This window comes from Papio anubis, chromosome 12 (genome assembly GCF_008728515.1).
Source record: "Papio anubis isolate 15944 chromosome 12, Panubis1.0, whole genome shotgun sequence".
Classification (NCBI taxonomy): domain Eukaryota; kingdom Metazoa; phylum Chordata; class Mammalia; order Primates; family Cercopithecidae; genus Papio; species Papio anubis.
The window spans coordinates 56,246,274-56,259,037 of NC_044987.1; the positions used below are offsets into that span (position 1 = coordinate 56,246,274).

Sequence of the window (12,764 nt, forward strand, 5' to 3'; positions counted from 1 at the left end):
CAAGGCAGGCAGATCATGAGGTCAGGAGATCGAGACCATCCTGGTCAATATGGTGAAACCCCATTTCTACTAAAAATACAAACATGAGCTGGTTGTGGTGGTACATGCTTGTAATCCCAGCTACTCGGGAGGCTGAGGCAGGAGAATTGCTTGAACCTGGGAGGCGGAGATTGCAGTGAGCCAAGATAGCACCCCAGTACTTCAGCCTGGTGACGGAGCCAGATTCCGCCTCAAAAAAAATCCAAAAAGATACCAGGTCTTGCTATGCTGCCCAGGTTGGTCCCCAACTCCTGGGCTCAAGCTATATGTCTACCTTAGCTTCCCAAAGTGCTGTGATTATATGCATGAGTTTCCACACCTGCCCACCAATCAGAAAATCATTGAATCTTCTTATGACCTGGAAGCCCCACATCCCCTTCCAGCTGTCCAGTCTTTTCGGACCTAACCAATGTACATCATACATGTATTAATTGGTATCTTCATTTTTATTACATTTTATTACATGTTAATTAATTATCTTTTTTTTTTTGAGACAGAATCTCGCTCTGTTGCCCAGGCTAGAGTGCAGTGGTATAATCTCGGCTCACTGCAACCTCCACCTCCCAGGATCAAGCAATTCTCCTGCCTCAGCCTCCTGAGTAGCTGGGACTACAGGCACATGCCACCACGCCAGCTAATTTTTTGTCCTATTAGTAGAGTTGGGGTTTGACCATGTTGGCCAGGTTAGTGCCGAACTCCTGACCTCAAATGATCTGCCCACATTGGCCTCTCAAAGTGCTGGGATTACAGGTGTGAGCCACTACACCTGGCCTTATTTATTTATTTATAATCTCTAGTCCAACAGAGATACCTCCCAGGCTCAAGAGATCCTCTTACCTCAGCCTCCCAAGTAGCTGAGACTACAGGCACATGCCACCATGCCTGATTAAGTTTTGTACTTTTTGTAGACATAGGGTGTCACCATGTTGCCCAGGCTGGACTTGAACTCCTGGGGTCAAGTGATCCTCCCATCTTGGCCTCCCGGATCCTCTCCCTTGGGATTACAGACTGAGCCATTGATGCCTAGCCAATTGATGTATTTTCTTTTTTCTTTCTTTTTTATTTTTTTATTTTGGGGTGGAGTCTTACTCTGTCTCCCAGGCTGGAGTGCAATGGTGCGATCTCAGCTCACTGCAACATCTGCCTCCCAGGTTCAAGTGATTTTCCTGCCTCAGCCTCCTGAGTAGCTGGGGTTACAGGCACACACCACCATGCCTGGCTAATTTTTACATTTTTAGTAGAGATGGGGTTTCACCATGTTGGCCAGGCTGGTCTCAAATTCCTGACTTCAAATGATCCACCTGCCTTGGCCTCCCAAAGTGGTGAGATTACAGGCGTGAGCCACCATGCACGGCTCTAATGTCTTATGTCTGCTTGAATACATAAAACCAAGTTGTAGCCTGACCACCTTGGGTACATGACCTGAGGACATCCTGAGGTTGTATTGTGGGCATGTTCTTAACCTTGGCAAAATAAACTTCTAAATTGGTTGAGACTTGTCTCAGATACTTTTTGGTTTACAGCAAGCACGCACTGTCGTCATGATCAATAACTGTTGGCACTGACTTTGGTCACCTGGCTAGAGTAGTATTGATCAGTTTCCCCAATGTGAAGTTTCTTCTCTTTTTCCTCCTTCTCATATTGTACTCGTTGGAAGAAGTCACAATGCATAACCCACACTTAAGGAGTGGGAAATTATGCTCCCTCTCCTTTAGAGTTATATTTTAACTCTAGGAAAACAACCCCACAAAACAGATACCTAACTCTTTTCACCATTGGGCATGCTTTGTACTCCAAGCAGCTGCCTTGGGCTGGCTAAATAGTCTACACTGGCCACTGTTAAAGTAAATTAAAATGGAGATCAGGCCTGAAGAATCCCTGGCCAGACAATGCTAGTTAGGCCTTATAAAGGAACTCAGACTTGCTTGATTTGCAAACATAAGCAAAACTTAACTTGGGTCATTGTGATGGTTAATACTGAGTGTCAACTTGATTGGATTGAAGGACACAAAGTATTGATCCTGGGTGTGTGTGTGAGGGTGTTCCCAAAGGAGATTAACATTTGAGTCAGAGGGCTGGGAAAGGCCGACCCACCCTTAATCTGGGTGGGCACAATCTAATCAGCTGCCAGTGTGGCTAGAATATAAACAGGCAGAAAAATGTGAAAAGAGAGACTGGCCTAGCCTCCCAGCCTACATCTTTCTCCCATGCTGGATGCTTCCTTCCCTCGAACATCAGACTCCAAGTTCTTCACTTTTGGAATTCGGACTGGCTCTCCCTGCTTCTTAGCCTGCCAATGGCCTGTTGTGGGACCTTGGGTTCGTGTGAGTTAATACTTAATAAACTCCCCTTTATATATATATACACATATATGTGTGTGTGTGTGTGTGTATATATATACACACATATGTATATATATATAAAGCAGAGTTTAAAAAGTAATGGAATATATGTATACACACATATATGTATGTGTGTGTGTATGTGTATATATATATACCATTAGTTTTTTTGTTTTTTTGTTTTTTTTGAGATGGGATTATGTTCTTGTTGCCCAGGCTGGAGTGCAATAGCTTGATCTGGGCTTACTGCAACCTCCACCACCTAGGTTCAAGTGATTCTTCTGCCTTAGCCTCCCAAGTAGCTGGGATTAAAGGTGCCCACCACCACGCCCAGCTAATTTTTTGTATTTTGTAGACATGGGGTTTCACCATGTTGGTCAGGCTAGTCTTGAACTCCTAACCTCAGGTGATCCACCTGCCTTGGCCTCCCAAAGTGCTGAGATTACAGGTGTGGGCCACCGTGCCCAGCCCCATTCCATTAGTTCTGTCCCTCTAAAGAACCCTGACTAATACAGTCATTTCTGGTAAATGCTAATGTTAGACAGAAACAAAACTTAACATTAGCCAATCACAAGCAACCAACTAACATATAATTAAGTAACTAGGGACTTTTCAACAAAGGAAACCAAAAAAGGTGATTTCGTAACTGTAACCAATGAAATATATATATATGTGTGTGTGTGTGTGTGTGTGTGTGTATATATATATATATATATATATATATATTTTTTTTTTTTTTTTTTCCCTGAGAGGGAATCTTACTTTGTTGCCCAGGCTGGAGTTCAGTGGTGCAATCTTTGATCACTGCAAGCTCTGCCTCCCATGTTCCAGCAATTCTCCTGGTTCAGAGTCCCAAGTATCTGGGATTACAGGCACGCACCACCACACCCAGCTAATTTTTGTACTTTTAGTAGAGACGAGGTTTCACCATTTTGGTCAGGCTGGTCTCGAACTTCTGACCTCAAATGATCTGTCCGCCTTGGCCTCCCAAAGTGCTAGAATTACAGGCGTGAGCCACCGTGCCTGTCCCCAGTAAAATATCTTGTTTCCACATTCTCCCCATAAATATTTGCCTCTGATGCATTGTCATGGGAACATTCAACCTTTTTCCATCTGGTGTTCCCCAATTCAAGAATTGCCTGTTATCCAAGTACACTCTTAAAAAAGTTTTGTTGATCCTCAGATTTTACATTTTAACACCACCCTACCTCCTAGGGTGCTGGTTTTCTGATCTGTAAAATGGTGCTGACAATATTTCACTCCCTAGGACTGTAGGGAATAGAAAGTCTCTAGCTGTCAATGTCAGTCAATGTCAACTCCCTCTGCCTCCCCCATTTCACTCCTGGGAACTCTGAGGCCCAGAGAGGGGCATTAACTAGTGTCAACTTTAATAACGGGATTCAGGCAATACGTTTAAATAATTTATTTAAGCGTAAAGTTTGAGAATGGCCAAGCGGGGGACACAGGCTCCAATAAGCTGGGTTCAGTGCTCTTGAGTAGAGTGGTTTGAGGGTCATTCATTTATATAAGCAAGGTCTGGGGAATAATAAGCAATAAGAAGAAGAAGAAGAAGCAAGGTCTGGGGAAGCTTAACAGAATTTTAACATTTTCCATATTAGTTAAGTGTATAGTTACAGCAATTTAATTGATTCTAGGCAGTGTTTCTGTTTGAGAAAGGTATGTTTAACATTCCACATTAAGATGTAATATTCAAACGGTCTTTTATCTCAGTCATGGGGTCTTTCATCTCAGGTGCCATCTGATCTAAGCCGCAAAAGAAAATATAGGAAGAGGCAAGGTGCTGTGGCTCAGGCCTGTAATCCCACCACTTTGGGAGGCTGAGGTAGGGGGATCACTTGAGCCCGGGAGGTTGAGGCTGCAGTGAGCCTGATCTGCCACTGCACTTCAGCCTGGGCGACAGAGTGAGATCCTGTCTCTGGAAAAAAAAAAAAAAAGAAAGAAAGAAAAGGAAGGAAATTAATCTAGATCAAAAGGTCAGTACTTAAAGGGTCTGCTCCATTTCTCAGTCTCCAAAGTCAGCCCTCCTCAGGGTCTAACAACTTTTAAAAGCCCTAAATAGACAGACTGTTCATTTCCTTCTGCACTTGACCAGGTCTCACTGCAAGCCACGCCTGGCCCAGCCCCGTCCCGCCTTGAGCCTCGGTGTCCCACCTAGGGGCGGGCAGCCAGGGGCACTTCCGCTGGCCCAAGTGATCTGCATGTGGCAGGGCTGCGCAGTGGAGAGGCCAGCGGGCAGGATGACGAGCCAGACCCCTCCGCCCCAGTCCCCCCGGCCCGGGCGGCTGACGGTAAGTGCGAGGCTAGCTGAGTCCCCGCGCCTCTGCCCTCCCTTCCAGTTTCTCCCGCCTGTCCCTCGCAGCCGGCCGAGCCCCCTACTTCTGGCGCACTGTCTCCCTGCACCTCGGGCTGTTCGCTCTCTTCTGTCTTTGCTATCCCTCCTGCTCGGATGGCTCTCCTTTCGCGCCTCGGTGTCCCTTTCTGGTTTGGCTCTGTCCAGCCTCTCCTTTTTGCCCTTTTGCTTCCTCCCTCTGCATTCGGTCTTTAGTTCCACTCCCTTCTCTCTTCCCCCGGGCTTGTCCTAGTCCAGGGCTTCTCCTCTGCCCCTCCTTCTCCCCTGCTCCCCGTGGGAGAAGCCCATCCAACCAGCTTGGCCAGAGGATCTTTCCCTCACCCGCAGCCCTCTCCAACCTGCCCCTGCCCCTGCCCTCTGGCTGGGACCCGAATCCCTCTGCTTGCCTGCCTGGTCCCCGGGCTTGGGTGAGGGGAGTTGGGGAGGAGGATGGGGAAAAGGCTGGCTGCACTCTAGAAGCAGAACACTCGGGTTCTCTCCTGCACTGAGAATCATCCTGAAGACCTGGAGGAAGGGAAAGCAGATCCAGCAGCAGGTCAGCGTGGCTCTCTCTAATAGGGCCATGGTCACGTCATTGCTGTTGGCTATTGACAAAGTCACATGCCTAGTGCCAGGATCACCCCAGGTGCTCAATAAATGCCTGAATGAATTACTGGGGAAGTGTAACGCACTGTGCATGATGCCAGGTAGGGCAAGATTGGCCTTGAACAGAACACTAGATGCTCCTGTAAATCAGAGGATATTCCCCTCCCTTAGGAGCCTCACAGCCTTCTTGTTTGTTTGTTGGTTTGTTTGTGTTAGAATAGAGACAGGGTCTTGCCATGTTGGTGAGACCCAGGCTGGTCTTGAACTCCTGGTTGAAACCCCAGACTGGACTCAAACTCTTAGGCTCAGGCAATCCTCCTACCTCAGTCTCCCAAAGTGCTGGGATTACATGCGTGAAACACAGCACTTGGCCAGGAACCTCGCAATGAACAAACAGGGAATTATAAGGGAAGAACTGCCAGGCCAGTGGAAGTATAGTAGTGTAGGACTTTCTGGGACCACAATGAGACAACCCAGCCCGAAGGACTCCCAGAGGAATTCACCTGAAGAATGAGTAGGGTCAGAGAAAGGAGTGTGGATGGCAAGTGAGTGAGCTTCTGGAGGTGAGGGGGCCTGGCTTGCTCCGGATTGGAGGGGTGGGGAGCAACCATCGGTTCTGGTAGCTGATTGCGAGGGATGAAGTAGCAGCCCAGTTGCAAAGGGCCTCTAAACCTTGTTATGGAGTCTGGAGTTTATCTGGAAGGGAATGAAAAGCTGCTCAAGTGTTTAATGCAGGGAGTGATAGGATCAGATTTGTACTTCAGAAAAGGTACTCTCAGCCAGGCGTGGTAGCTCATGCCTGTAGTCCCCGCACTTTGGGAGGCAGAGCGGGTGGATCACCTAGCTCCGGAGTTTGAGACCAGCCTGGCCAACATGGCGAAACCCTGTCTCTATAAAAAATACAGAAATTAGCTGGACATAGTGGCACACGCTTGTAGTCCCAGCCACTCTGGAGGCTGATACAGGAGAATCGCTTCAGCCTCGGAGGTGGAGGTTGCAGTGAGCCGAGGTTGTACCACTGCACTCCAGCCTGGGCAAGAGTGAGACCTTGTCTCGAAACAAAAAACAAACAAAAACAAAAAACAAAAAGGAGCTTAGGAACAGGGCTGAGGTCTTGTTTGATAAAGAAATGGAGCTGAAGATGTCCGCACAGGAAACTTTTTTTCTTTGAGACAGGGTCTCCCTCTGTCACCCAGGCTGGAGTGCAGTGGCGCAGTCTTGGCTCACTGCAACCTCTGTCTTCCGGGTTCAAGCAATTATCCTGCCTCAGCCTCCCAAGTAGCTGGGATTACAGGCATGCGCCACCAGGGCCCAGCTAATTTTTTGTATTTTTAGTAGAGATGGGGTTTTGCCATGTTGGCCATGCTGCTCTTGAACTCCTGGCCTCAAGTGATCCTCCCACCTGGGCCTCCCAAAGTGTTGGGATTATAGGCGTGAGCCACTACACCCAGCCTATTTTTTGAAGCATCTGGAAATTAGCTTCAGAAAGGACATTGGATGTGATTGGATCTGTTAGACTTTCAGAGCTGGGGGAGCTTAGAGTTCTCTTGGTCCATTTTGCCTTCCTGTTTCACAGATAACTAAGCTTAGGCCCAGAGAAGGAAAGCAAAGGGCCCTGGGCACATATCTAAGTATTGGCAGTAGTGGGGCAGGATGTTGGGAAGGATGGGAGTGAGGCACCCATATTGTGTTGGAGTCATGCTGATACAGGTTTCATCTCAGCTCCAACTTCATCACATCCTAGCTGTGTGACTTCTCTCTGAACTTTCCTTGCCTGTAATATGGGGATATTAGGAGGGCCTGGGAGCTTTCAGCAGTGTGGGAGTAATGAGAACATATTGGTCCATTCAAGGGGTAAAGTCTGCAAGTTGGCATTTAACTGGGTGCTTTACAGAGGTGACCTCAGGGTTAACCAAACAGTCCTGCCAAGGGGCCTTGAGGTTTTTGGGAGAAAGAGTCAGAGGTTCTGGGCTTATTTTTCTCAGCTCTATTGTTTGGCTGCTGTCAAGATGCATCCTCTCCTCTGCCTTCTCCCTTCCAGTAAGCAGAACTGTCCCCTGGTAGGAGATGTTGTCATGGCAATCAGATTTCTCCAGCAGTTCGGTTGCCTTTGTCTCTCTCTCTCTTTTTTTTTTTTTTTTGTTTTGAGACAGTCTCGCTTTGTCGCTCAGGCTGGAGTGCAGTGGCCAGATCTCGGCTCACTGCAAGCTCCGCCTCCCGAGTTTATGCCATTCTCCTGCCTCAGCTTCCCTAGTAGCTGGGACTACAGGCGCCCGCCACCTCGCCCGGCTAGTTTTTTTGTGTTTTTTAGTAGAGACGGGGTTTCACCGTGTTAGCCAGGATGGTCTCGATCTCCTGACCTCGTGATCCGCCCGTCTCGGCCTCCCAAAGTGCTGGGATTACAGGCTTGAGCCACCGCGCCCGGCCTGCCTTTGGCTCTCTTAACTCCAGTACTTTAATCTTAGAAGGAGAGCCCACAGACCAGTTGAGAATGAGGACACACCTAAATCAGACTGAGTGACATTCCTGAGCCCTGGCCCTATCCCCACTCTTGTGGTAAAATCTTCGGGTTGGAAATCCAGCCTTCCCTCTAACGCCACGCATCTACTCCGCAGCAGCAGCCGTCACATCCCTTAGGAAACCTTCTCTGACAGCCTCCGATACACATCCACAAAAAGACCTGACCCCTCCTACCTTTGAGTCTTCCCTCTCAGCACCTACGTGCTTAAGCCATCTGTTTCCCTCTCCCCTGTGAGTTCCTTGAAAGCAGGGACTGTGTCCTGTTCTGTTTGGCACAAGGTTTGCATGTAATAGGCCCAACATACATTTTGTTGAATGAATGAGTCACTAAAGGAATGAAGAGTGAAGGTATTGGAAGACTGAAGGTAATTTATGTAATGACTAAGAGCTCCAGCGTGAAGTAAAACGGACCTGAATTCAAATTTTGACATCATCACTTAATAGCCAGTCTCAGGCAACTTTCTTCATCTCTTTAAGCCTTAGTTTCTTCTTCTGTAAAATGGAGATTTAATATGTTCTTCATGGAAGTGTTGTGAGGGCTGAATTAGATAATCCATTTAAAGCACTACACAGAGTTACTAGACTGTCTGTTTCCATATCCCTCTTCCCACCAACCTTCCCACTAGGCATACATTTTGTTGAATGAATGAGTCACTAAGGGAATGAAGAGTGAAGGTATTGGAAGACTGAAGGTAATTCATTTATGTAATCACTAAGAGCTCAAGCTTGGAGTAAAACGGACCTGAGTTCAAATTCTGACATCATCACTTAATAACCAGTCTTAGTGCTCAGCCCAGGGTCTGGCACAGAGAGGTGGCCTCTAAAAGTTCTGTTGAACAACCAAACTTAACTTGCATTTGCACTGCACTTCACAGTTCATGACGCAGTTTTACACCCACAATATGTAGAGTTACTGGCCTTTTCATTACCAAGAATATTCCTGTTATTATTGGAGTCCCATGGGACCATATTTGGAAAAACATTCATCAAACAAATTCCATTTATGCTGGGCGCGGTGGCTTGCACCTGTAATCCCACAAGCTTGGGAGGCTCATGCAGGAGGAAGCCTTGAAGCCAGGAGTTCAAGACCAGCCTGGGCAACACAGTAAGACCCATCTCTAAAAAAAATTTTTTTTAAGTAGCCAGATACAGTGTTGAATGTCCTGTAGTCCCATTTACTTGGGAGGCTGAGGCAGGAGGATGACCTGAGCCCAAGTTCAAGGCTGCAGTAAGTTATGATCATGCCACTGCACCTCCAGCCTCGGCAACAACAGAGCAAGATCCCATCTGTTAAAAAAAATTCAATTTTCTGGCCAGGCACTATGGCTAACGCCTGTAATCCCAACACTTTGGGAGGCCGAGGTGGGCAGATTGGGGTCAGGAGTTTGAGACCAGCCTGGCCTACATGGTGAAACCCAGTCTCTACTAAAAATACAAAAATTAGCCTGGCTTGGTCGTGCACTGTACATCTGTAATCCCAGCTACAGGGTGGCCATCCCAGCTCCCAGGCTGAGGCACGAGAATTGCTTGAGCCTGGGAGGCTGAGGTTGTAGTGAGCCAAGATCACATCACTGTACTCTAGACTGGGCGACAGAGTGAGACTCTGTTTCAAAAAAAAAAAAGAAAGAAAAAAAGAAAAAATCCCATTTTTAAATCAATCAAGGTCATGCCAGCTGTTAACCAGAACTTCTGATGTACGTGAAATAAGAATTTTTGTCCCCAACTCCCAGCACAGGATGTGGATACATAGTAAATACCCAAGAAATGCTTCCCAAATGAACACATGTATGGTTTCTTTCGTCTTTCTGAAATGTTGGAAGTGTCCCTCCTCCCTTACCCCTGGCTTTTATTATATCTTAGATCAGAGCTGAGCATCCCAAGTTGGGAACTCTTGACTTCGTAACAACTCCATGTCCCCATTTTACTTCCTTTTTTTTTTTTTGGAGTTGGACTCTCATTCTGTCGCCCAGGCTGGAGTGCAGTGGCACGATCTCAGCTCATTGTAACCTCTGCCTCCTGGGTTCAAGTGATTCTCCTGCCTCAGCCTCCCAAGCAGTTGGGACTGTAGGCGTGTGCTACCATGCCCGGCTAATTACTGTATTTTTAGTAGAGATGGGGTTTCACCATGTTAGCCAGGCTGGTTTTGAACTCCTGGTCTCAAGTGATCCACTCACCTTGGTCTCCCAAAGTACCGGGATTATAGGCGTGAGGCACCATGCCTGGCCTTTACTTTAAAAAAATTTTTTTCCCTTAAACCTATTTAAAAAAAATAGAGATGGGGTCTCGCTATATTGCCCAGGCTGGTTTCCAACTCCTGGCCACAAGTGATCCTCCTGCCATGGCCTCCCAAAGTGTTGGGATTACAGGCATGAGCCACCATGCCCAGCCAATATCCCCATTTTATAGATGAGGAGACTGAGGCCTTAAGAGGGAAAAAGGCTTGCCGAAGGCCACAGACTTTGGAAGTATCATTGCTGAGACTTCCTTCCATGGCAGCCTCTTCCCATAACATTCTTCTGCTTTTGTAAGACAGAGTCCAGAGTCTTACAATATTACAATATGTATTGACAGAGTCTTACTCTGTCACCCAGGCTGGAGGGCAGTGGGGTGATCTTGGCTCACTACAGCCTCCGCCTCCCAGGTTCAGGTGATTCTCGTGTCTCAGCCTCCCGAGCAGCTGGGATTACAGGCACGTGCCACCACACCTGGCTAATTTTTGTATTTTTAGTAAAGACAGGGTTTCACCAAGTCGGCCAGGCTTGTCTCGAACTCCTGACCTCAGGTGATCTGCCTGCCTCAGCCTCCCAAAGTGCTGGGATTACAGGCGTGTGCTCCCGTGCCTGGCCTCCTCCCATAACATTCTATGACCTAAAATTAAGATGCTTGAATGGGTATTCTTTTTTCAAACAGAAACCTTTCTTCCTCCTTAAAATGCCCACCCTCGGCCGGGCACTGTGGGAGGCTGAGGCAGGCGGATCGTGTGAGGTCAGGAGTTTGAGAACGGCCTAGCAAACATGGCAAAACCTCGTCTTTACTAAAAATACAAAAATTAGTCGGGCATGATGGCGGGTGCCTGTAGTCCCAGCTACTAGGGAGGCTGAGGCAGAAGAGTTGCTTTAATCGAGGTGGAAGTTGCAGTGAGCTGAGATTGTGCCTCTGCACTCCAGCCTGGGCGACAGAGCGAGACTCTGTCTAAAAAAAAAAGCCACCCCCTGGAGCAACACAGCATCAATACAACCCTCTTTAGTAAGATGGGCCTTTCACTAGCCGAAGCCAAACATTATGGCTCCCCTAAGTTTTTAATCCAGTTATTCTTTGGATAAAAATAAGTCATGAGCTCAGGGGAGACGGCGTGTTGGTTTACTCTGCCTCTTGTGCCCCCAGATGTCTACCGTTGTGGAGCTGAACGTGGGGGGTGAGTTCCACACGACCACCCTGGGTACCCTGAGGAAATTTCCGGGCTCAAAGTTGGCAGAGATGTTCTCTAGCTCAGCCAAGGCCTCCATGGATGCAGAGGGCCGCTTCTTCATCGACCGCCCCAGCACCTATTTCAGACCCATCCTGGACTACCTGCGCACTGGACAAGTGCCCACACAGCACATCCCTGAAGTGTACCGTGAGGCTCAGTTCTATGAAATCAAGCCTTTAGTGAAGCTGCTGGAGGACATGCCGCAGATCTTTGGTGAGCAGGTGTCTCGGAAGCAGTTTCTCCTGCAAGTGCCGGGCTATGGCGAGAACCTGGAGCTCATGGTGCGCCTGGCGCGTGCAGAGGCCATAACAGCGCGGAAGTCCAGCGTGCTTGTGTGCCTGGTGGAAACGGAGGAGCAGGATGCATATTATTCAGAGGTCCTGTGTTTTCTGCAGGATAAGAAGATGTTCAAGTCCGTTGTCAAGTTTGGGCCCTGGAAGGCAGTCCTAGACAACAGTGACCTCATGCACTGCCTGGAGATGGACATTAAGGCTCAGGGGTACAAGGTATTCTCCAAGTTCTACCTGACGTACCCCACCAAAAGAAACGAATTCCATTTTAACATTTATTCATTCACCTTCACCTGGTGGTGATCCTCAGGAGCAGAGACCGTTACGAGTTCTGGCATGGCTTATGAAATTAAAAGTTGCCATCAATGCCATTTCCCTTTAATTTCACAAATATCAGGCAATTTCCAGGGTTGGTCTAGAGCCTTGCCCCTAAATATTGATCTCCCATTTAAGGACTTTCCACTCTATTGCAACTGACACCACTATATTTGCCTAGCAACTTGCAGCTGCTTCCTCTTCAAAGCCTCATGTATCTTTAAGAATGTTTCAACAATGCGTTGGCAAGAGATGTGGGATGACAACAGGAACATACAAGATACTGTGAATCTAGATGTTCTGACCTAAAGATGTAGTCTACCTAGCCCCAGCTTGTGGTCCAATCCATCTGTCTCTGGCATGTGCCCTCATGTAGCAGGTGCTTTCCTGATCCCCTTTGTGAGATGCTGTGGGTGCTAAAACCTCAGAGCTGTCCTCTTCTCTAGAGTGGAGGTTTTCAAAGTGCATCATCAGCATTACCTGTGAACTTGCTGGAAATACAAATTCTCAGACCCCACCCCAGACCTACCGAATCAGAATTTCCAGGGGTTGGCACAGCATTCTGATTTACCAAACCCTCCAAGTGATTTTGATGTATTCTAATTTTGAGACCATCTCTAGAAAAGAATTGCTACCTCTTGTATGGAGGTACAAAAGACTGACCTCTTACATCAAGGAACTTCCTTTCCCAGAGCTCCTCATGGAATCAGGCTGAAGTCAGTCTTTTTCTGAGAGCACATTCTTACTTAATTTTTTTTCTTTTCCTGTTCTACGCTGCTTCCCTCACTCCCCTTCTCCTAAGAGCACTCCATCAATAAACCACTTGCATGAGA

At 47.6% G+C, this 12,764-nt stretch overlaps 1 protein-coding gene across 2 annotated transcripts in view; it reads left to right on the forward strand.

Moving 5' to 3' along the window:
* Positions 1 to 12,764, forward strand: part of KCTD14 (potassium channel tetramerization domain containing 14) — a 29,554-nt gene extending 16,790 nt beyond the window's left edge. For both annotated transcript variants that reach the window (XM_017948793.3, XM_017948794.3), the window contains 2 exons: positions 4,495 to 4,690; positions 11,242 to 12,764. In XM_017948793.3, coding sequence (XP_017804282.1) covers positions 4,601 to 4,690; positions 11,242 to 11,919 — 768 coding nt within the window. In that variant the 5' untranslated portion in view covers positions 4,495 to 4,600 and the 3' untranslated portion in view covers positions 11,920 to 12,764. The remainder of the gene's footprint in view (positions 1 to 4,494; positions 4,691 to 11,241) is intronic.